Source organism: Urocampus carinirostris, chromosome 5 (genome assembly GCF_059441175.1).
Source record: "Urocampus carinirostris isolate Australia breed hairy pipefish chromosome 5, RoL_Ucar_1.0, whole genome shotgun sequence".
Taxonomy (NCBI): domain Eukaryota; kingdom Metazoa; phylum Chordata; class Actinopteri; order Syngnathiformes; family Syngnathidae; genus Urocampus; species Urocampus carinirostris.
The window spans coordinates 42,045,663-42,069,664 of NC_142353.1; the positions used below are offsets into that span (position 1 = coordinate 42,045,663).

The 24,002-nt window shown below is 41.0% G+C and overlaps 2 protein-coding genes across 2 annotated transcripts in view; one reads left to right on the forward strand and one right to left on the reverse strand.

Annotated features, from left to right (window-relative positions):
• The window catches only part of loxl2b (lysyl oxidase-like 2b), a 71,694-nt gene that overhangs the window by 31,695 nt on the left and 15,997 nt on the right, over positions 1-24,002 (forward strand). Inside the window, exons 5-9 of the mRNA XM_088336880.1 lie at positions 1,769-1,980; positions 7,535-7,751; positions 11,263-11,446; positions 20,704-20,855; positions 21,127-21,294. Coding sequence (XP_088193006.1) covers positions 1,769-1,980; positions 7,535-7,751; positions 11,263-11,446; positions 20,704-20,855; positions 21,127-21,294 — 933 coding nt within the window. The remainder of the gene's footprint in view (positions 1-1,768; positions 1,981-7,534; positions 7,752-11,262; positions 11,447-20,703; positions 20,856-21,126; positions 21,295-24,002) is intronic.
• Positions 22,758-24,002, reverse strand: part of LOC148366447 (golgin subfamily A member 7-like) — a 49,194-nt gene continuing 47,949 nt past the window's right edge. The window contains exon 6 of the mRNA XM_088336887.1: positions 22,758-23,526. The gene's annotated coding sequence lies outside the window, so the exon portion shown is untranslated. The remainder of the gene's footprint in view (positions 23,527-24,002) is intronic.

Genomic DNA, 24,002 nt, shown 5'->3' on the forward strand with positions numbered 1-24,002 from the left:
AAAGATCTTGGCCACTGTATTGCAGCTCAACTTCAGGGCAATCATATTTTATCCTTTTCCAGCCGTATACAGTGCCACAATTCATTTTTTAAGGTCCCTAGAGAGTTCCCTGCCATGGTGTGCCATCTTGGGAGTTTCAGTGCCCAGGATGACAGAGTGTACTACAAATTGAACACGCCTGCTCCCTATTCATACCTGACACGTAATGAGAATAACATGGTATTTTGGAGGGAAAATTACAGGCAGTGCTTTGTCACTTTTGTTGCCAGGGGTTTAGCTATATTTTGAGTCTAAAAAAAAAAAAAATTACCCTATATTTACTCTAAGCTATATAAGCTTTACACAAACTTCTTTCCATTGTGTCAAAGTGATGTTTCTTCAGTGTTGTTCTATTAAACATTGTAATGAAATCTCTGCAGAAATGTGAGGGGTGTGCTCACTTTTGTGACATACCGTAGAGGTAAGATCGGGCCTAGAAGATTCAGCCCAACCTGACCAGGCCCATGAGCATAAAAGCCCGAACAAATATGAGCCTGACCAATTACATCGATTTGAGGGACAGAGCCCGTAGGAAAATAAAATTTTCATATCAAATTTCTGAGGACTCGGGGGAAAGAAAGAGTGATTTTGGTCTTCAATTGTTTGAGGCTCCTGACATATTTGTTTTTTTTATGGTCCAGTATGGCTCTTTTACCATTTTGGGTTGCCGACCCCTGCCCTTACCTCAGAACTGTTAGACTGATATACCAGCCATTTACCGTAAATTCCGGACTATAGAGCGCACCTGATTATAAGCCGCACCCACCACATTTTAAGAGGGTAATCGCTTTTGTACTTACACAAGTCGCACCTGTATATAAACGGCATGCGCCCACATTAAAACATGTAACACAACCACAAAAGTAACCCAAACCCGACTTTAAGTCCCGCAATTTTAACTGAATATAAAGTACACAGTCCAAAAACCACAGCCGGCAAAACGTACGGAAAATGATACCGGTACTTAAGGTTTGATGCAGGCCTGAAGAGACCGGGTCCCGTTGAAAGTAATCCAAGGAAAAAAGTGTATATTTCCAAAAGTAAGGGTGGGAAAATATATATACCCACTATTGTCTGCCGCGTCCACAAACACGTCCCACCTTTACTCCACTTCCCGTCAGCCCGCGTTTGCTCCGCCCCTTCTTTTTGATTCACCCGTGGAAAACATATCAGAATAAGTAAAAATAAATACATTACAAAAATATACAGTTGCAAATACATATTATACATGGGTTACACATATTTACAAAGAAAGACGGTACACCGAGAGAGTTTTCAAAGCTTTAATAATAATAATAGAACTTTCATCCCAAACTGTGACTGTGACAGGTAGCAACACGCTACTAGCAACACGCTCGCAAAACAGTAAACATGTCTGTTATAAAAATATACCGTACTTGCAAAAATCATGGTACACCGTCCTGATGAGGGTAAGTCTACGCTAATTTAATTTCTGCACAAATTAAGAAGTTGCAGTCTTCCTCGGCGCATATATTCCACTGGTCTAAATCTTACCTTTTGTACTCGAGCGCCGCTGGCGGCCGTTAGAAAAATTACATAAATTGGCCGCATCGCTGAATAAGCCGCAGGGTTGAACGTTTGGGAAAATAGTAGCGGCTTATAGTCTGGAATTTACGGTAATTTCATTTCACACTTACTGGGTTTACTGAGAAAATCAGTATATTTTTAACATATTTACATCCCTTTTATTGTGTCACATCCCTTTTAGAACCTGGATATCCAAGTAGAGGACGTGCGTATTCGAGCCATTTTGTCATCGTTACGCAAGCGAATCCCGGTGACTGAAGGCTACGTGGAAGTGAAGGATGGCGGTAAATGGAAACAGATTTGTAACGCCGACTGGAGCAATTTTAACAGCAAAGTCATCTGTGGCATGTTTGGCTTCCCCGGGGAGAAGAAATACAATGCCAGAGTCTACAAGTGAGTATTTGCTAACTGTGCTGCTTTCTGAATTCAGCTTAGGTGAAAGGACCAGAGTGATAGTTTTTAAATGTTACGCTGGCGGGGTTCCGTGGATTCTTGAAAAGTCTTAAAAGGCATTCGATTCATTGTTCTAAAAATAAGGCCTTAATTGGCATTAAAATATCTTGAATCCAATTTTTGAGAGTCTTAAAATATGAACACATGAATATTTGTTTATATTTGTTTGAACTAAAATGATTTTGAACTATTTATCAGTTGCCTTTTTTAAATAATTCACCGATTTACTTTTGTGGCTACAAAAACAGAACTGTCAAAACTGTGATGTGGTTTCAGTCAGACGCATGTCTTGGGTCTACCCACAATACAATTAGCAAATTGGAACAGAGACGTTTGCTTTAGACCAGGGGTGTCAAACTCATTTTAACTCGGGGGCCACACGATAGAGCAAACATTCTGTCGGGGGCCGGACGAGTAGATTAAGAGAAAGAAAGAGAGATAAAGAAATAAGAGAGAGAGGGAGGGAAAAGGAGAGAGGGCGGGACAAAGAAAGAAAAAGAGAGAGAGGGAGAGAGCGTGAGAAACAAAAGATAAAAAGTCATGAGAGAGGGGGAAAAGAAAGGCAGAGGAAGAAAGACATCCAATGAGAAATAGAAAGACAGAAGGAGAGAAAAGAGAAAAGAAAGCGCGGAGGGTAGGAAGAGAGAAAGAGAGAGAAGGAAAAAAGGAAGTTAGGGTAAAAGAAGTTAAAAAGACAGAGAGAGAGAGAGAAAGAGACTAAGAGCAACAAAGGAAGAGAGAGCGAGAGAGAGAGAGAGAGAGGAATACAAGTACAGTGTCTTTGTTCGAGGCACCTGGCTTTGGCAACATCAAGTTGACATATTTCAAACTGCAGCTTGTTTTCCTCTTGTGCTTCTCTGAGTGCTGTCTCGCGGGCCGGATTCAATCCCTTAGCGGGCCTGATCTGGCCCACGGGCCGCCTCTTTGACACCTGTGCTTTAGACCATAGGAAAGTGTACAGACGCTGGCCGACCTACGGATGAGTTAGGTTTCGCACGATCGTTCGTAAGTTGAATTTGTTCGTAAGTTGCTTCAGTGCCATATTTTGTATCTTTAGGGTTTGTATACGTATGTTTAAGGCTCGTATAAGTAACCCATATTGTTTTGTACTAAAAATTAAACATTTCATAAAATAATATACTCTATAAAGATAAAGTTGAGTTCAACGTACTTATGGAAGATACGCTTCACGTGGTAAAAAGTGGCCGAAAAAAAACGTTCCGACCATTTTCTCAACCGCATCAAGCTTTCTTATTCCACTTTCATTTAAAAAAATATAGCGCTAAAACAACTTACAAAGAAATTCAACTTATGAATGATCGTCCAGTTCGTAAGTAGGGCAGCGTCTGTATACATCTAGAAAAAAATCGACATATTACTGTCATTTTTACCCACGACCTTCATGGGGAGAAATTTGTCTCAAAAAACAATATACAGTATTCTCGATTTACTCAAGATCTAAAATGCACATCCAAGACCAAAAATCGCATATGTGTTTGTCTTGCTGTCGGTCACCCCTCTCGAGGGATATCTATCTATCTATCTATCTATCTATCTATCTATCTATCTATCTATCTATCTATCTATCTATCTATCTATCTATCTACCTACCTACCTACCTACCTACCTACCTACCTGCCTGCCTGCCTGCCTGCCTGCCTGCCTGCCTGCCTGCCTGCCTGCCTGCCTGCCTGCCTGCCTGCCTGCCTGCCTGCCTGCCTGCCTGCCTGCCTGCCTGCCTGCCTGCCTGCCTGCCTGCCTACCTACCTACCTACCTACCTACCTACCTACCTACCTACCTACCTACCTACCTACCTACCTACCTACCTATTTGTGGCTCTGCAAAACACATGATTTACACTGGATTTTCTAATGGTCCTAGAGAAATTAGAAAGTTGTTTTTGAAAGTCCCTCAAAAGCGCTAGATTTTGGTCTAGAAAAGGTGTCCAAACCCTGTTTTTGGACTGCCAATAACAAAATTGCCCTCTGCTGCAAGGTGGCCATCTGGATTGCATATCCCTTCGCAGTTCAAAGGTCACAGGTTCTTATCTGAACTTTGTCCTTCCTTTGCTGGCCTTGCTTGTTTTCTTGGTGTCTTGTCAAAACATGCACAGTCAGTCGGTGGAAGACAAATTGTCCACACATGTGAATATGGATGGATGGATGGATGGTGGACGGAGGAATAATTTTGTAGGGTTTGGCCTGGGCCCCGACGGTTGACTATTCGTGCGCCAACTGAACAAAGGTCCTTTTAATTTTGTATTTACCGTAAATTCCGGACTATAGAGCGCACCTGATTATAAGCCGCACCCACCACATTTCGGGAGGAAAACCGATTTTGTACATACACAAGCGGCACCTGTATATTAGCCGCATGCGCCTACATTAAAATATGTAACACAATCACCAAATTAATTCAAACCCTACTTTGTGTCCCGCGATCTTAACTGAGGGGGATTTTTTGAGGGGTATTGTTCTATTGTCTTTATTACTTATCCATTATCCGTTATCGGTCATTTCATAATACGCTACAAAGCCAAGGTGCCGGGACACTTACTCTCAGCCAAAAGGCCGAGCTAAGGTCCTACACAGTTTATAAACCACAGCCGGCAAAACCAATGGAAAATGATACCGGTAGTTAATATTTGATGCAGACCTGCAGAGTCCGGGTCCTGTTAAAAGTAATCCAAGAAAAAAAAGTGTATATTTCCAAAGGTAAGGGTGGGAAAAATATATATCCACTATTGTCTGCGATGTCCACAAATACTCACCTTTACCGGTCCCCACTTCCCATCATCCCCCGCATCTGTTATGCCCCTTCTTTTTAATTGGTCAGTGCAAGACTTATCAGAATAAGTGTCCAAAATAAATACATTACAAAAATATACAGTTGCAAATACATATTATACATGGTTACACATATTTACAAAGAAAGACGGTACACCGAGAGTTTTCAAAGCTTTAATAATAATATTATAACTGTCATCCCAAACCGTGCCTGTGAAGGGTAGCAAAACGCTACTAGGAACACGCTCGCAATGGAGTTAAAGGTCTGTTAAAAAAAAAAATCATACCGTACATGTAGAAACCACGGTAAACTGTTCTCATCTTCCTCCCTATAACTGACGTCATCAAAGTTGTCCTCCTTTAGTATAGGAGAGAGACTTTGACATATAGACGTCGTCCCACGCTCCCTTATTCAAAAACACGCTAGCAACACGCTCGCAAGGTAAAGCTTGCGTGCAGTAGCTCTGTTTCCTTCTTTATCGGACTGCTCGATTGCGTTTAGCTTGTAAGCTGCGTCATGTGCCTTGAACTCGAGCGCCGCTGGCGGCTGTTAGAAAAATTACATAAATTGACCGCATCGCTGCATAAGCCGCAGGGTTGAACGTTTGGGAAAAAAGTAGCGGCTTATAGTCCGGAATTTACGGTACTGTAACTGAAACTTGAAATTTAATCACAATTTCTGTTTAAGTTACCGTATTTTGCGCACTGTAAGGCGTACCCAAAAGCCTTTATTTTTTTCAAAAGCTGACCATGCGCCTTATAATACAGTGCGCCTTATTTATGGATCAATATTAATTCGCAAAGTCTTGCAACTAACTTGCAGCCGCCGACTCGATTTTCCCCGAACGCCAAGTAGTCCGCGGTGTATGCTGGGATTTATTTACCGGCGTTTCATTGGCTAACCAATGTGTCAATCACCATTTGAATCGATCACTTTTGGCTAAAGTTATTCGGAGGTAAAGGGGCGGATCCTTTTTATCATTTACAGGCTGGCATAGGCTTAAGCGGCAAAACAAAGCCTGCAATTGGCCGAAAAAGATGAATGCGAATAGCACGTGGGGTTGACGGCATAGAGAAAGCATTTTTTACTATTCTGTTTTTGTAAATATTTTATTCTTTATTATTGATTTACTACACTCACGGATATAAGAGGACCATGGCTGCACATAATTATTGAACACAACGACTTTGGTGAGCTACTCCGGCTATATATTTTCCCTGTATCTTGTTTCAGACTGAACTCGATGTTTCTGTGATAAGCGGTGCAGATAATGGATGGAATGGATTGTCTATTTTTAAATTAAACTCAATTCCAAGTGTTTATTGTCATATGCACAGTAAAGTTGCGAGCGAAAAATAAAATAAAAAACTAAGGAATGGTTGGCATTTCTTGAATTCCAAGACTTTAACCTTCCGAATGATATTTGGAATGATGCATTTGAGTGACATCGTACGGACACCGCATCCGCACGTGTTCTCGACGCGTATTTGCTTCTTTGCAAGCTTTCGGAATGTTAAGAGGGTAATAAGTTTGACTCAACTATCTGACTGTTTTGTCCACGTTCCCATTGTAGCGCCTTATAATCCGGTGCGCCTTATGTATGGAAAATATAGGACCAAAAGCTATTTTTTCGGGGTGCGCCATATAACCCGGTGCGCCTTATAGTGCGGAAAATACGGTACTATTTGCAAATATTTCCGTAGTGTTACTGAGATTAGTTAATAATTGTCTCTGACAAAACAGCGCGATAGCATTTAGCACTCAATTCAGAGTTTGCATTAGCTGAAAATGTCCTTTGCTGCAGCACAGCATGACTATTCTTTCCATCTACAGTACGTGTCACTCTTGCTACTGCTATGACTTGTCGTGAAACCAGTGGTGTTGTCCTTCAAGTCTACTATGAACAGAACATTCTGGCTGCTTTCTAATGATCCAGAATTTTGGTTTTGTCGATTGTTCCTTGAGAGCACCTTTGAAAAACATGATTGGGGCTGAAATCTGTATTTTTTGGAAGTTTATTGATACTTCTGGTTCTTAGTGAAGGAGTATCTGTTATTTAAGGCCACATAGATCTGGTCCTGTTACTTTGTGTTTTTGTTTCCATAGAATATCTATGTCGGTGTTAAGGTCCTATGGCTGCATCTTACTCGATTCACTATCTTCTTTTCGTATTAATAAATTGTAAAATATAAGGATAGAATTTCCTTTATTGTTCTATGAAACAGTTACGAAGTCCTTTTGGCCCACGTTTGCCTGGCCAGTTTAATAAAACTAACAGTTATTGTGGGGTCTAAATCGACCTCTTACATGTGGGAGAGCTTCTTAAAAGTTGGCTAACGCTAAAAAAATACACCAGGCATTAGTCTTTTTACAACTACCAGTTGGAGAGGGGGAGGGGCCATGAGAGGAGGAATTTACCCGCGTTTCCCCCACTACACTGTATTTTGTTTAAGTCACAAGGCGTTGGACAAAGACAAAGAAGAAAAGAAATGCCCCTTTGCCCCTTCCCCTGGGTCGGTACCAACATTTTGAAACAGAGAAACATGATACAATCTGATTATAAATACACACTTTTGAGGAAATATGTTTAAGCCTACTTTACAGTTATTCATTCATGATCTCAGTGTCATCCTTCTGTATTTTCATAAATGAATGTATCCGAGCATTTAGTGGTTATTTGTCACACTCGCTCTTTGATCCGTGCAGGATGTTTGCCCGTAAGAGGAAGCCCACGTACTGGGAGTTTGCAGTCAACTGTACCGGCAACGAAGCTCACCTGTCCAGTTGTAAACTGGGTAAGGATACTTCTTTGGATTCCAACGGAACCTGTTCTGAAGGCTTGCCCGTGGTGGTGAGCTGTGTCCCTGGCAGGGCCTTTGCTCCATCGTCTTCTACTGGGTTCAGGAAGGCCTTCAAACCCGAGGTATAATAACTCTTAGCATCAGAGTTTGTTGATTTCAAATGTTTTTATTTGAACATAGTCTGTATAAGAAAACAATCATATACAGATGCTCCCCTACTTATGAACTTTCGAGTTACGAAGGCGGTAGATACGTTTTTTTCCGGGATGTAGAAAAATATCCGGACATTGCTGTTAGATTTTGTATTGTGTGCACATTTTTCTGAGTACAGGACAGTACCATAGTGCTTCTTTCACCACTAGTGGCGTGTGGCGCTGTGAGAGCTCATCCAGCATCCACCCCGAAGAAGAAATTCTACTTCCTAGTTTGTGTGTAAACATTCTATACTGTATCTCCAGCGCTCTAAGAACTTTGACGTTTTTATTGTTAAATACCTCGTGCATCCATTAAATAAGGTTGGCTCAAAGTGTTAAGAGGAGGCAAGTCGTTTCTTTTGAAACAAAAGTGAAATAAGAAAGCTTGATGTGGTTGAGAAAATTGTCGGAACGTTTTTTTTTTTCCGCCACTCTCAATCCGGTTTCCAACATGGCGGCGCGTGTTTACGTTGCGGCTAGTTGCCATCCGGCTATCCTACTATTTACCACTGTCCTCCTGCTTTAGGCTTAAAACTCACTTCTACTCTATAGCATATGAATAACCTAAACTTGTGAAGCCCTTTGAGACTATTTGTGATTAAGGGCTATACAAATAAAAATGACTTGACTTGACCTCTTGAAGCTTATCTCCCAAAAGTAAGTTAAACTCAACTTTATTTATGTTTAGAGAGCATATTATTTTATTAAATACACATTTTTAACTACAAAACAATACAGGTTACTTATACAAACATAGAAACCCTAAACATACTTTCCATTCAACATATAGCACTGAAGCAACTTACGAACAACTTCAACTTAAGAACGGTCTTGTTTGTAAGTAGGGCAGCATCCGTACACAAATATAATTCAATTTTTTTTTGAAATATATTTTAAGGTGCTGTCCATGACTTCAAAATATTGTACAGGCTGACGCCATCTTCTAACTCAAATCATTATTGCAGCTCATTTTGTTGCGTGTGCACGTATGTGAAATTGTCAGACGCGCTCAAATAAACTCTTTTTTCATCTTTTTGGGGTTTGGCTTACCATTGTGGACTGTATTCGAAACAGTCCTTTTCTTACTTTCACCATTTTCATCGAGAATAAAAGAAAACCCGTAGAGTCAATTTTTCTCTCTCTTCCCCTGTTCCTTCTCCTTCCTTTTCATCAGCTATACGCACATTTAAACTCGACTCTGCTCTTATCAGAATTGGAATGATATAGATGAGATTTGTATGAGTATGATTTTATAACTCCGAGCCACATGTACTCATAAAATAAGCCATATATGCAGTGTCTGAAACTCATGACAAAAGATTACCGGACACCAGGGCAGACAACTCTCAAAAAGTTGCCTGCCCCATTTTTCCCAACTTGAAACACAATAAGATGACAAATCGCAAAAGGAAAAAAAAACATTATTGCAAAGTATTAAGGATTGATAATCAGAATATAGAACACAACATCGCTGTTTTCCATCTGCCATCAGTATGTACCTGTATTGACTCATCTTCATTCATGCAAAGTTTGCGTTGAGTCGTCTGCTACAAGCCACGTGAACTCCTCTTTCCACGATGCTTTTAATGCACGTTTACGTTTTGTAGCGTCATCAATTTTGTTAGCTTCTTTTGAATATTTCTTCTCGGGCTGAGGTTTTGGCTAGATTCCTAACCGCTTCTCCATTTTTCTTGTGTTCTCTGCGCGTCTACTTTGGAAAATGATATGCAAATGCACGACCTTATAACGCTCGGGAGAGTCCGGAAGTTATTCGATACAGGCTTCTGATTGGTTGCCGAGTATGCAAATCGCCAAACGAACTGAAATCCCGAAATTTCCTAACCGAACGAAGATTTCGAAAGCGGAATAAAGCGTCCGGCAGACGTTATTTCAGACACTGATATATGGCTCGCGGGCCACAGGTTCCCTATCCTAAATGATTGATTCAATTGATTTGCATCTTTGGCTGTACAAGTATCTTGTTGTGATTTCAATTCTGGTCATCTACCATCTGCTCCCTAACCCACGTACAGGACACAAAGTTGATATCACATTAGTTCTACATTTTTTCAAAAGTCCTCTATTTTATAAATGGGTTATGACCGCATGCATCAAAGACTGTTAATGCCAGATTCCAATTACTATCAACTGTATTCACTTCAGTAGACATGTAAACATGTGCTACAGTAATCCCTCGGTTATCGCTGTTAATGGGGACCAAAACCACCCGCGAAAACTGAAAATTCACGAAGCAGCGGCGCCCCTTCAAAAATGCTTAAAACAACGTATACAGGTATACAGTATACCGCCCCTGTATGCAGTACACCATATAGAATACGGGTAGAGAGAGAGAGAGAGAGTGAAATTCATGTTATAACAACAACAAAAACTGTAAAATATGTTGTATGTACACGGAATAGGACTGCGGCGAAACCACTACGAACCATTCAGTATGATTGTAGTAACCGCTTTCAACCACATGCAGCCATCGCTGTTTATTTCGCTTGTTAACACTACCGGTTACATATTGAAAATTGAAAACAGTGAAAATGTGATATTTGATGAGTGTTTGTGAAGCGTTTTGGGAAACCACAGTTAAAAAAATGGTCTGTGTTCATTTTAATGAAAGTGAAAGAGCTACCTTCTGACAATAACAACATACTTTAGCTAGCGGCATCGAATGGCTTTTACAACAAATACACGAAACCACACACAGTGTGTTTAGGTAGTACAAACAACCGCTCGCTTTTGGTATAATAAAGTCAAACTTGAGATGAAATGTGACAGAAGAGAATATACTTACGTCGCGTCTCCGAGTTCCTCGAGGATCAACTGAGCGCCACATAAGAAGGGGGGTGAGGTGGGAGGAGTTAAAGGAGGGGGGGGGAGCAAAGCGGTAACTCACCATGACTAAGCATTGTGTCAGGGCCTCCCCTTCACAATAAGAGTGTCCACACCGTGTCCTCAGTTGACATAAGCTTGCGCTCAATGGCATCAAGTCAATAAATGCTTTTATTGAGAAGGTAAGGTATATTTCTTAGACCCGCGAAACTCTGAACCCGCAAAAGTGGAACCGCGAACTAGCGAGGTTCCACTGTATTACCGCAAACATTTTTCTTTTCCTAAACAATTTCTAGGAGATCCGTACCAGCTCAGTAGCCTGGATGGTAGTGTGCCCGCTTTGAGACTGGGAGGTCGCTGGTTCGCGCCTCGGCCGAGACATACCTAATTGGTATAATGGCGGCGCCCTCTGTTGGCTGCGGCTGCATCGACTCGCTACAACGGGTCAGGTGTATCGACATTTCGTTCTGTGTACATTGTTACAAAGAATGAAAATACAAAGGAAATTATTATAATTATTATTATTATTATTATCACTTCTCCTCGCCTGCATACCCAAATGTATTTATATTTTCAAACAAATGTTTTCCTTCTGCAGCAACCGTTGGTCCGTCTGCGTGGTGGGGCCATAGTAGGAGAGGGCCGTGTGGAAGTTCTAAAAAACGGAGAATGGGGCACCATATGTGATGACAAGTGGAACTTGCTTTCCGCCACGGTGGTGTGTCGAGAGCTGGGCTTTGGTACGGCCAAGGAGGCCCTGTCCGGTGGTCGCCTTGGACAAGGTAGGGGGACTCTGCATCGCTACAAACTCAAATCCCGAGTGCAAACACTTACATGGGTCAAATACGCAATATGGATTATATTCCTGGGCTTTTGAACTTCTAATGTAGCTTGCATTAATTCATGCCATTTTCAGTGAACTTCAAGCAGCAAAATGACAAACTTTAATGGGTTGCTATTGATTCTTGAAGCTGGTCTATGGAATAATTTGGACAATTATATATGTATATGTATGTGTATGTAGAATAGAATAGAATAGAATATACCTTTGAATGAATGAATGAATGAATGAAAACTTTATTTCGAACATAAAAATAAAAACAGGACAAAAACAATGAGTCAACAACGAAATAATGTCACACAACATGTTCGAAAAGGGGTAGTCAGAAGCAGATGCCTTTATTGTCATTGTTACAACATGGGATATATTGTGACAACGAAATTGGACGACTCCAGTTCCACATTTTACAGTGAGGATAAGGAAAACAAAGAGATAAAGGAACAAAGAAGATGTTTTAACTGTCTTTGTTGTATAGGCTTTGTTTCCTCCGGAGGGGGGTGTATGAGGGGGTGAGGGACAGACAGAGATGGGCGGATCCAACTAGATGTTTGATCTTACTGTACACATGGTCCAATGTTTTTTCCCTAATTGCTCAGTCCATGTGTTGAATGGATTTGGGAAGTACAGTCCTTAAACATGCCTGATTAAAGTCGCCGGAGACGATAAAAACTCTGTCGGGGTGTGCAAGCTGCTATGTGTGTGTATATTAGGGATCGACCAATATAGATTTGCCAATATCAATTATGAGTATAATAAGGAGCCTGATACCGATATTTGCAGCAGATATCCATTTGCTGTAAAAGCTTAAAAATTGGTGTAATACATTTTTCAATAATGCAAAAAAAAAAAAACTTTGATATCTCTCTGAAACCTTTTACATGAAATACATTGGAATTACAAGTCAAGTCAAGTCATGTTTATTTGTGACGCCCTTAATCACAAAGAGTCTCAAAGGGCTGCACAGATCAAAGATTATTGCAAAACACAGACTATTATGACACCATCCCCTGATCTAAAACCTACATGAGGGCAAGGAAAAACTCAAAAACCTCAACATGAGGAAAATGAAGAAACCTTAAGAAGGGACAGCACATGAGGTAATCCCCCTTCCAGGATGACCAGGCTGCAACGGATGTAGCAATAACAAATAATACACAGATATTGTCAACATAAAATATAGATTATTCATATGCTATAGAATAGAAGTGTTTTAAGCCTAGATTCAAACAGTTCCACTGAGGTTGCAGATCGAATCTCAGTGGGCATAGCATTCCACAGCACCGGGGCCCGAATGGAGAACGCTCTTGAACCTGCAGATTTCTTCTAGGCTCTTGGGATCACTAGTAAACCAGCATTTTCTGAGCGAAGGAACATAGGGGGAAATTAAATCTGAACTTCTATTTACAGCCGGGTGTCACATCAACATACCCTGTTTTGGCAGTAAGTGGCTAAGAAACCCTTTAAGTGGATGATCATGAAACTATGAATGCTCATTGTTGAGATAATTACAACATAATTAACATGACTCATCTAAGTGAACCAAAACCAAAAACTAACAGAGCAGGAAATAAAATTAGTCTTAGAAACAATTTAGAAACAAATACACCTAAAGTTCTAGAGCTTATTATTTTATTTGCAATACAGTGGAACCTTGGTTTTCGAAACGCCTCTCAGTTCGAACAAATCGGAGTCCGACCAAAAATTTCGAGAAATTCTTGCTTCGCTGTTCGGTCAAAAAATCGGAGTTCGAACGCCGGTAATGCGTGAGTGCGTACGCTAGGGTGTGATGCTGAGCGGTGTACGGGTGTTTTAGCCCCTTATTATGCCTCCGAAGAAAGTCAGTGCAAGCAGCAAAGTTGCTACAGGTGAAAAAAGAAAAGTGGTGCGTACAACTATTGCATTTAAGAAAGAAATAATAGCAAAATATGAAGGAGGTGTGCAAGTGTCTGATCTTGCCTGCGCCTTCTGCTGACCACCACAAAGGTAAGAAATCCTATTCATAAGTCTTTTCTTTATCCTTTTTTTTAATTTTACACGTTCACGTTAGCGTAATCTTTCGTAGGGAAGATTACGATAACGCGAACGTGCGATTAGCCTGGGTTAGCTTTAAGTTTACGTTAAACATTCAAGGTAAACATTCAGGGTGTTGGAACGGATTAAAACGATTTACATTATTTTTAATGGGAAAAAAGATTTCGGTGATCGAACAAATCGGTTTTCTAACAGGGTTCTGGAACGGATTATGGTCGAGAACAGAGGTTCCACTGTAATTAAAAAAAAATGTCAATACATCCTAATTTACTTAAATTGACCTAAAACAAAAAAGTTTTTGACCAATTGTGATCACTTGTGTATATATAACATTTATTTTACGGTTCACGTTTGGTTCACATATCCCTTAACCGCATGGGTCGTTGGGGCACCAATGAGGACGCAACCCTGGACAACCTTCTCCACTATAGACGGTCCCTGGCCTATTCTTGGGTCGTGGCAAATTTGGCACCAGTCCATTCCTTGATATTGTCGGCCCAATTATTTTTCAGTCTTCCTCTCCTCCTGCCCTCTTGGACTGTGCCCTGGAGAATGATCTTGGTCACTCCTGATGATCTTGTGACCATACCACTGAAGTTTCCGTCTGTTCTGTTGAGCATAGTGTGTACGGGATCAAAAAGTCAAATAAGTTGAGGAATGTTATATGATCTGAATTTCAATATAACGTATCATCATCTTCTTTTTCACGGGATGTTGGAGCATAGGTGACATATATAATCAGTTCACCGCACTCACCAGCTGGCGGGAAAAAAACATATGCCGAAAAGACATATTCCGTGATCTAAGTAACCGCTTCTGTAATCATTGCCTCCACTGGTAGGACTTCCTTTCCAGACCCCAGACTAAGTTCAGACTGTGTCACTGCACGATTTAAAACAAAAAGATCTGTTGCCCTGTGGAAAAAATGAAACGCACATCACACACTCAACAGATGTTTTTTTTGACAAAGTTGATGTGTCATCAAAATAAGGATGGGTGTACTCATTTTTGTGACCAGGGGTTTTGCTACTAATGGCTATATTTGGAGTTTTTCAGAAGGAAAATAATTCACACTGATAAATAAGCTTTACGCTGACTACCTTCCATTAGGTTAAAGTCATGTTTATTCGGAGTTCAATTAAACCAGGGGTGTCAAACTCATTTTAACTCGGGGGCCACACGATAGAACAAAAATTCTGTCGGGGGCCGGACTAGTAGATTAAAGATAAAGAAAAAAAAGAGATAAAGAAATAAGAGAAAGAAGGAGGGAAAAGGAGAGAGGGCAGGACAAAGAAAGAAAAAGAGAGAGAGGGAAAGAGCGTGAGAAACAAAAGCGATAAAAAGTCGTGAGAGAGGGGGGAAAGAAAGGGAGACGAGTAATGAAATCCAAAGAGAAATAGAAAGACGGAAGGAGAGAAAAGAGAAAAGAAAGCGCGAAGGGTAGGAAGAGAGAAAGAGAAAAGAGAGAAAAGGAAAAAAGGAAGTTAGAGCAAAATAAGTTAAAAAGACACAGAGAGAGAAAGAGACAAAGATCAACGAAGAAAGAGATAAAGAGAGACACAGAGAGTGAAAGAGACAGAGAGTGGGAGAAAAGGGGTGGAAAAGAGAGAGAGAGAGAGAGAGAGAGAGAGAGAGAGAGAGAGAGAGAGAGAGAGAGAGAGAGAGAGAGAGAGAGAGAGAGAGAGAGAGAGAGAGAGAGAGAGAGAGAGAGAGAGAGAGAGAGAGAGAGAAATACAAGTACAGTGTCTTTGTTCGAGGCACCTGGCTTTGGCAACATCAAGTTGACATATTTCAACCTGCAGCTCATTTTTCTCTTGCACTTCCTTGAGTGTTGTCTCGCGGGCCGGATTCAAACCCTTAGCGGGCCTGATCTGGCCCGCGGGCCGCCTGTTTGACACCTGTGAATTAAACTATATGATAAAATCTTAGCAGAAAAGTAAGGGGTGTGCTCACTTTTGTGACATACTGTAGATCCAAAAATAAATACCGTAAATTCCGGACTATAGAGCGCACCTGATCATAAGCCGCACCCACCGCATATTGAGAGGATAACCGCTTTTGTACTTACACTAGCCGCACCTGTACATAAGCCACATGCACCCACGTTAAAACATGTGACACAATCACAAAATTAACTCAGACCCGATCCACGATTGTAACTGTATATACAGTACACAGTCCAAAAACCATAGCCGGCAAAATTAATGGAAAATGATACCGGTAGTTAAGGTTTGATGCAGACCTGCAGAGTCCGGGTCCCGTTGAAAATAATCCAAGGGGAAAAAAAAGTAAGGGTGGGAAAAATATATGTCCACTATTGTCCGCTGCGTCCACAAACACGTCTCACCTTTACTCCACTTCCCATTAGCCCCTGTTTTTGATTCGCCCGTGGAAAACATATCAGAATAAGTCTCTAAAATAAATATATTACAAAAATATACAGTTGCAAATACATATTATACATGGTTACACATATTTACAAAGAAAGACGGTACACCGAGAGAGTTTTTAAAGCTTTAATAATAATAATATAGCTTTGACAGGGCAGTTAATGGTAGCAACACTCGAGCGCCGCTGGCGGCCGTTGGAAAAATTACATAAATTGGCCGCATCACTGAATAAGCCGCAGGGTTGAAAGTTTGGGGAAAAAGTAGGGGCTTATAGTCCGGAATTTATGGTATATGACATCACTGTATTCCATCTGTCATCAGTATGTACCTATATTGACCTCTCTTCATTCATGCAATATTTGTGTTGTGTTTTCTGTTACAAGCCACGTGAACTCCTCTCTCCACGATGCTTTTAATGTACGTTTACGTTTGGTAGCGTCATCAATTTTGTTAGCTTCTTTTGAATATTTCTTCTGAGGCTGAGGTTTTGGCTTGATTCCTGGTCAAGATATGTCAGAGTGTGCAGTTTCCTCATGCGTGAGAAGATAAATAGGACATTTTGTTTCAGTCTTTATGTCATGAAACAGATCGGGAAGCAGGAAGTAGGAACTCATTTGCGTAGACGTCCTCACACTTTAATTGAGAAAGAAAAGTTGTCCAAAACAAACGGACCGGACCAAAAAACAAAACGGGTCAAACACAGGCATTTCCAGAATTAAACATTACTTGCAGGAATCTCTCCGAATGTTACACCGAATCGGTAAATGTGAGTCAGCCGGTGTCAAGGGGCGGTGCCAGCTGGGCGCCATGGCAACCGTGCAGAACCTGACACTTTAATTATATTTATTCCTTAACAGCGACCAAACAAGAACACGGCTCCATTCAATACAACATGGCAGTCAAGAATTAGCAAAACGAAATATAGTGCTTGCATAATGACGTCACACAATGGAAAACGTCTTACCGCACGAGTAAGAGCGCAATTAAATTGACCAATCTTAACAGTTCCGAACCACTTCTCCATTTTTCCTTGTGTTCCCTGTGCGTCTACTTTGGGAAATGATACACAAATGCTCGACCTTATAACGCTCAGGAAAGTCCGGAAGCACCAAGTTATTCGATGCAGGCTTCTGATTGGCTGCCGAGTATGCAAACTGCCAAATGAAGCGAAATTCCAGAGACGTTTTGTAAGTTGTACGCCCGACGTAAAAGATGCATGCCGGGCAGACGTTATTTCACACACTGCTAAGGGTATTGTGTATTTTTGTAATATTCTGCCAATAGGTAGCACTCATAAAGGAGATTTGTTTTCAAAAAGTGTTTCATTATTTGAATTATATTAAATATTGCCAAAAGTATTTAATGCAATGTAACAAACTCCTACTTAACCTATTAAAAAGTCAACTCAAGTCAAGTCATTTTTATTTATATAGCCCTAAATCACGAAGAGTCTCAAAGGGCTTCACAGATTATTACACTATATTACACAGACTATTTTTCAGCCGACGAGAAGAGTAGGTTATTCATAGATAGATAGATAGATACTTTATTCATCCGCTAAGGGAAATTCACATTTCCAGCAGCATCCCTCAGCTGAGAACAGTACAATAATAAAGCCAAAGGAATGCAATATACAAATACCCAGTGTGACGTGCAAATGCCCACTGTAGCGTGTTATATAGAGTATTTAAATAGTGCGACATAAAATACACACTGCAATAAAAGTATGGTAATATGCAATGTAGGGGGTGTGGTTTAATGTGGGCCTTTACTCCGCCGGGTGGAGTTAAAGAGCCTCATGGCATGAGGAAGAAAAGATCTCTTCAGTCTGTCCGTAGTACAAGACAGTGACAGCAGTCTGTCGCTGAAACTGCTCTTGTGTCTGGAGATAATGCTGTGTAGTGGATGCGATGGATTGTCCATGATTGACCTCAGCTTTTTCAGTGCTCGTCTCTCAGCTACTGTTGTTAGGCTGTCCAGCTCTTTGCCCACAACAGAGCTCGCTTTCCTAGCCAGTTTATTGAGACGAGAGGCATCCTTCTTCTTGACGCTGCCTCCCCAACACGCTGCCGCATAGAAGAGGGCGCTTGCCACTACTGTCTCGTAGAATATTTTCAGGAGCTTTTTGCAGATGTTGAAGGAGGCCAGCCTTCTGAGGAAGTAAAGTCGGCTTTGCCCTTTCCTACATAGAGCTTCTGTGTTGGCAGTCCAGTCCAGTTTGTTGTCCAGCTGCACACCCAGGTATTTGTAGGTCTGGACAAATTCTACACATTCTCCCTTGATGGTTACAGGAACCGGGTGAGTTCTGGTTCTCCTGAAGTCCACCACCATCTCTCTGGTCTTGGTGGTGGAGTAGAAGTGAGTTTTAAGCTTAGATTTAACATTTCCACTGAGGTTGCAGATCGGATCTCAGGGGGAAGAGCATTCCAGAGCACCGGTGCCCGGATGGAGAATGCTCTCGAACCAGCAGTACACTTCTTGGCTCTTAGGATCACTAGTAGACCAGCATTTTCAGAACGAAGGCTTCTGACCGGAACATAGGGGCAAATCAGATCTGAAAGATAAGAGGGAGCAAGTCCATGATTTTGTATAATACTAAGTGAACCTTGAAATCACATCTAAGGCTAACTGGGAGCCAATGCAGGTTAGCCAAAATCGGTGTGATGTGATCGTACTTTTTTGTCCTAGTTAAAAGCCTCGCTGCGGCATTTTGTGCCAGCTGAAGAGACTTGATTCTAGACTTCGGGAGACCGGAGAGTAGTGCATTACAGTAATCGAGACGGGAGGTAACAAATGCATGAATTGTAATTTCCGCATCAGACTGAGACAGTATAGAACGGATTTTAGCAATGTTACGAAGATGGAAGAAAGCGTTTCTAGTAATTTTCTTTACATGCATTTCAAAGGATAGATCAGGGTCAAATATGACACCTAATTTTTTAACTGAATCACTCTGTGTGATGTGACATTTGTCAATGTTCACAGCAGTTTTTGAGAATAAGTCACGGCATTTAGATGGACCAATGACTAACATTTCGGTCTTTTCAGAGTTAAGACGCAAGAAATCGAGTGACATCCACAAAAGTGAGTTAAAAGGAAGGTGGGGCTTGACAGTAAGAGAAATTAAGAGAAATGTAATAATCATTGGGTAATTAATATCAATAATAGTTCAATTTATTTGGTCCATTAACTGTACTCACACGGTACAGTCAGTACTGTCACAGCAGAGCGTATGCAATTGACCTATTTACAGCGCTTGGTATACCATCTGAATACTAAATGGGCCCGAACCAATGTTCCCTGTAATTTTCCACGGGTCTGAGCGTTCACACAAAGTCGGCGGGCAACGCTTGAAACAACAGTGAGCAACCATAATCCCAAGTGTGGCAAGATAATGAATTATCAAACATGTCCAAAACTTGACATCAAGTTACATTTTGCTGAGTTTCCGGCAATGCAAAATTATTTTTCTCTCTTTTGAATGAATTGACTCATGTACTATTGCAAAGGTTGTACGGCCTACAAACGTCGTTTGTTCTTACAATTCTTTCACAAGATATCCATTTTTTTTTATTTCCTGATATATTTTTTCGCATAATATTACAATTTTTGGGGGCTTATTTAGTCGCTTGTAAAATACAGAACTGTACTTAATCACATTTTTTAGTGGAAGTACAAAGTTGGCAACAAGATTAACTTGATATAACTGGAAATTATTTGAAAGCGACACAAACTTTTTCTTCTTTTTTCTGTTTTTTTTTCAACTTTTTTTTAAATTTCTTTAAAAAAAATCTCATTGTGTTTATTTTTTCCGTGCTGTTACTTTTTTCTTTTTGTTCTCTATTTACTTTTTTCCTACATTTATTTATTTTCTTTTTTTATGTTTTTTTTCTAAATTCTTCCTTCTTTTTTTCTTTTCCTTTTGTTTCTTTTTTTCTCAGCTTTTCACTACTTTTTCATTTTGGTATTTTTTTCTTTTTTGTTCTATTCCCCCCTTCTTTTAAGTCATTTTGTGCATAGTTTGACATAATATTTGGTCATGTTGGGATTAAAGAAGCAAAAACAACCCGAAGAGCCGTTTAGGACACGAAAGAGCCGGTTCCTTTTAGTGAGCCGAGCCGAAGAAGCCGGTTCTCGACAAACTCTACTAACTTTACTCAACTTTGTTATACTTCGACTCGACTTCAAAATACCGCATTTAGGACTCAGCGTCAGGGGAACCCGTGTATTTTAACCTTCATGCACTGTAACTTTGACTTAAGTCGCCTCGGCCGAGTCATACCTAAGACTTATAACATTGGTAAAAATGGCGGCGCCCTCTGTTGGCTGCGGCTGCATCGGCTCGCTACAACGGGTCAGGTGTATCGACATTTCGTTCTGTGTACATTGTTACAAAGAATGACAATACAAAGGAAATTATTATTATTATCATTATTATTATTCTTAATGAGTAATTTTGAGCCCTGATTTTTGTGCGCCGGCTAGATTTTCTTGTGCGCTGAGAATGTGCGAGCAGTGCGCAATTGAGAACGGGCGTTCTCAGGGTGGTATGGTGGCAAATAGAGTAGTACACAATAACCTATGAATGCAGGACATATATTTCACTGAATCGTGTAGCTGTGTGGCTACAAGGTACATATTTCTTCTGCTTATTTTTTATACAGGTAAAAATTTTTCAAAGTATTTATTCACTACTCATTTCTGTTCGTGCTGTTGAAGGCTGGCAACATAACATAACCATTGTCATGAAAATACATTTCCTGTTTTCATTCGCAAGGTATGGGTCCTGTCCATATGAACGAAGTACAATGTACTGGATTCGAAAAGTCGGTCACAGAGTGCGCCTTCAACAAGGAATCGTTGGGCTGCAGCCACGAGGAGGATGCGGCTGTTCGATGCAACGTGCCCGCCATGGGTTTCCAGGAGAGGGTCAGTACAGGTTTTTGTTGATGAAGCCAGGGGGGCCAAATAGTTTTGCAAGCCACTGTATAATACATAAACATGTGCCCAAACGGAGTAGGTTGAAGCAGAAGCTTTTAACTGCCTACCCTTATTCCATGTTTTTCTTGCAAAAAGAACATAATCAGATTAAAACAATAAAACAAAACACCAAAGGGAAATTAACAAAAAATGACATTCTAGAACTGCAATTGTGCCGCCATTGAATAAATGCATCCATGCTTTTAATTCTTTTTTGTAGCTGCGTTTGCGAGGCGGCCGAAACCCTTTCGAGGGCCGCGTGGAAGTCCTGGCTGAGAAGAACGGCACTCTGGTGTGGGGAACTGTGTGCAGTGAAGGATGGGGGACCATGGAGGCCATGGTGGTCTGCAGACAGCTGGGCTTGGGATTCGCCAGCAATTTTTTTCAGGTAAGGACTCAAGACACAAATGGACGAATTTCTTCATCTCTGATTCATATTGACATTGTATAGGCTTTGTTTTCCTCCAGAAAGGGGTGTATGAGGGGCTGAGGGACAGACAGAGATGGGCGGATCCAACTAGATGTTTTATCTTACTGTACACACGGTCCAGTGTTTTTTTCCCTAATTGTTCAGTCCACGTATTGAATGGATTTGGGAAGCACAGTCCTTAAACATGCCCGATTAAAATCGCCGGCGACGGTAAAAGCTCCGTCGGGGTGTGCAAGCTGCTGTTTATTGATAGCAGCGGGCAGGAGATTTAGCGCTATGCTAACGTTAGCATCCGGTGGAACGTTAGCATCCGGTGGAACGTAAACAGCAAGCACAATGACCACAGTTAGCTCTCTCGGTAGATAGAAGGGTCTACACGATACTGCTAGAACTCTATATAGAGTGAGCAGTGTGTGTCAATGATTCGGCTGATATTGTAGCGCATAGTCCCCCACCCGTTTTTACCGGAGTCTCCGTCTCGTTCGTGCCGGTGAAGCGTGCGTCCTGCTAGTAGGACTGCGGCGTCGGGAAAGCCAAGACTCTGTGATGACAAAAATACTCCAATAATGGCAAAGATAAGACACTAATGTTTGCTGTGTGTGCTAATCTGTGCCACCAAATCTCAAATGGACTCTAACTGAAACCTGCTGAAATTGTTTATCATTAAGGTCATTTTGAATTAGCCAATGTGTTTATCCACAGAAGCCAGACACATTTAGCTAGAGTAGCACCAACTAACTTATTGGTAGAGTGTCTTTGATGTCTTTTGTACCTAATTGACATAACGTTGCTTGGAAATACAAATCCTGAGGTATGAAAGATTTTATATTTTACACGATTAAATATAAGTTTCATTTATCGAGTGCAAGGAAGATTTTCACTGAGTGAGCTTCAGGCCACGCCGATCCAAAAGCAGAATGTTTTGGCTGGGGAATTTTGATAACAGGACTCTGACGGAGAAGGCCGGACGCACAAGGACAGACATCGCGACGCTCTTCTCTGAGATGGTGGGGCCATGTGTTTTTTTTTTCCTGGCCGGCACATCAGCTTGTAGAAAAAACATGGGCAAAGAAAGCTTGAGAAGATCCAGGGAGAATCGAGAAAGAAGGCTTGACGGAAACTCGAGCGACACTAATTCATCTAATTCGATGGAGTTCACGTAGTTTATTTTGTAAGAAATTAAATCTGCCCACGTGTGGAAATGCCGGTCTCTTGTCCATATTATCCCAAAAAGAAATGAGCACGCGTTGTTAGGTGAATGAAGGTTGTGTTTGGTTAACGGCGTCAGATAACTAATTCGAACAATTTGGTAAACGGTACATTTTAATCTTTAAATTCCTAACAGGTACTTTAAGATTTGCCAATTGATTTCAGAGATCCATCTTCTGTCTTCATCAAAAGGGATTCAATAAAATGCCAAATTGGGCTTAGATCCTTGCCGGTTTGCACAGCACCATCGTATAAAGTTGTGGTTACATTATTCCGTCATGGTTATTGAGATTTGTTTTAACTGCCATCTGCTCAGGTGCTTTTGCCGTCCGTCTGGTGCTCATACTTAGTGGAAAACTGCTTGAATGGATAACTGAATATTTGTCAAATCGTAAACAATGCGTAAAAATTGATGATGTTCTTTCAGCGTGGTCGGAAGTTTGTAGTGGGGTACCGCAGGGCTCAGTACTAGGACCATTATTATTTCTTTTTTTTGTGAACGAACTACCCGAGGCCATTCAAAGTAGTGACATCTCAATTTTTGCAGATGATGCTAAACTGTCGGCTTTCTTACCAAAAACCCAGGTTGCAGGAACAATTGATTCTCTCCAAAATGACATTAAATCAGTTTTTCTTTGGTCCGAACAGTGGCAACTGTCATCATCATTGTATAGCCCTAAATCACAAAGAGTCTCAAAGGGCTTCACAGATTATTACACTATATTACACAGACTATTTTTCAGCCGACGAGAAGAGTAGGTTATTCATATGCTATGGAGTAGAAGTGAGTTTTAAGCTTAGATTTAAACATTTCCACTGAGGTTGCAGATCGGATCTCAGGGGGAAGAGCATTCCACAGCACCGGTGCCCGGATGGAGAACGCTCTCGAACCAGCAGAACACTTCTCGGCTCTTAGGATCACCAGAAGACCGGCACTCTCAGATCGTAGGCTTCGGACCGGGACATAGGGGCAAATCAGATCTGAAAGATAAGAGGGAGCAAGTCCATGTATGATTTTGTATAATACTAAGAGAACCTTGAAATCACATCTAAGGCTAACTGGGAGCCAATGCAGGTTAGCCAAAATCGGTGTTATGTGATCGTACTTTTTTGTCCTAGTTAAAAGCCTCGCTGCGGCATTTTGTACCAGCTGAAGAGACTTGATTCTAGACTTCGGGAGACCAAAGAGTAGTGCATTACAGTAATCGAGACGGGAGGTAACAAACGAATTTCAATCTGCACAATGTATACGAGCGACACAAAAAGTAAAGATTCTTCCTCCGCCATGAGGTTCAACCTAGCACAATTTCAAGCATTTCCATGTTATCAGACAACAAGCAGTGCAAGGAGCTTTGAAAACCCTGCACGGCATTTTTGCGATAAACAGCCGGAATTTTGCTTGAATATGCCGTTGAAGATATTTTTCTAAAGCAACACAAAATATATGTTTTCCTACA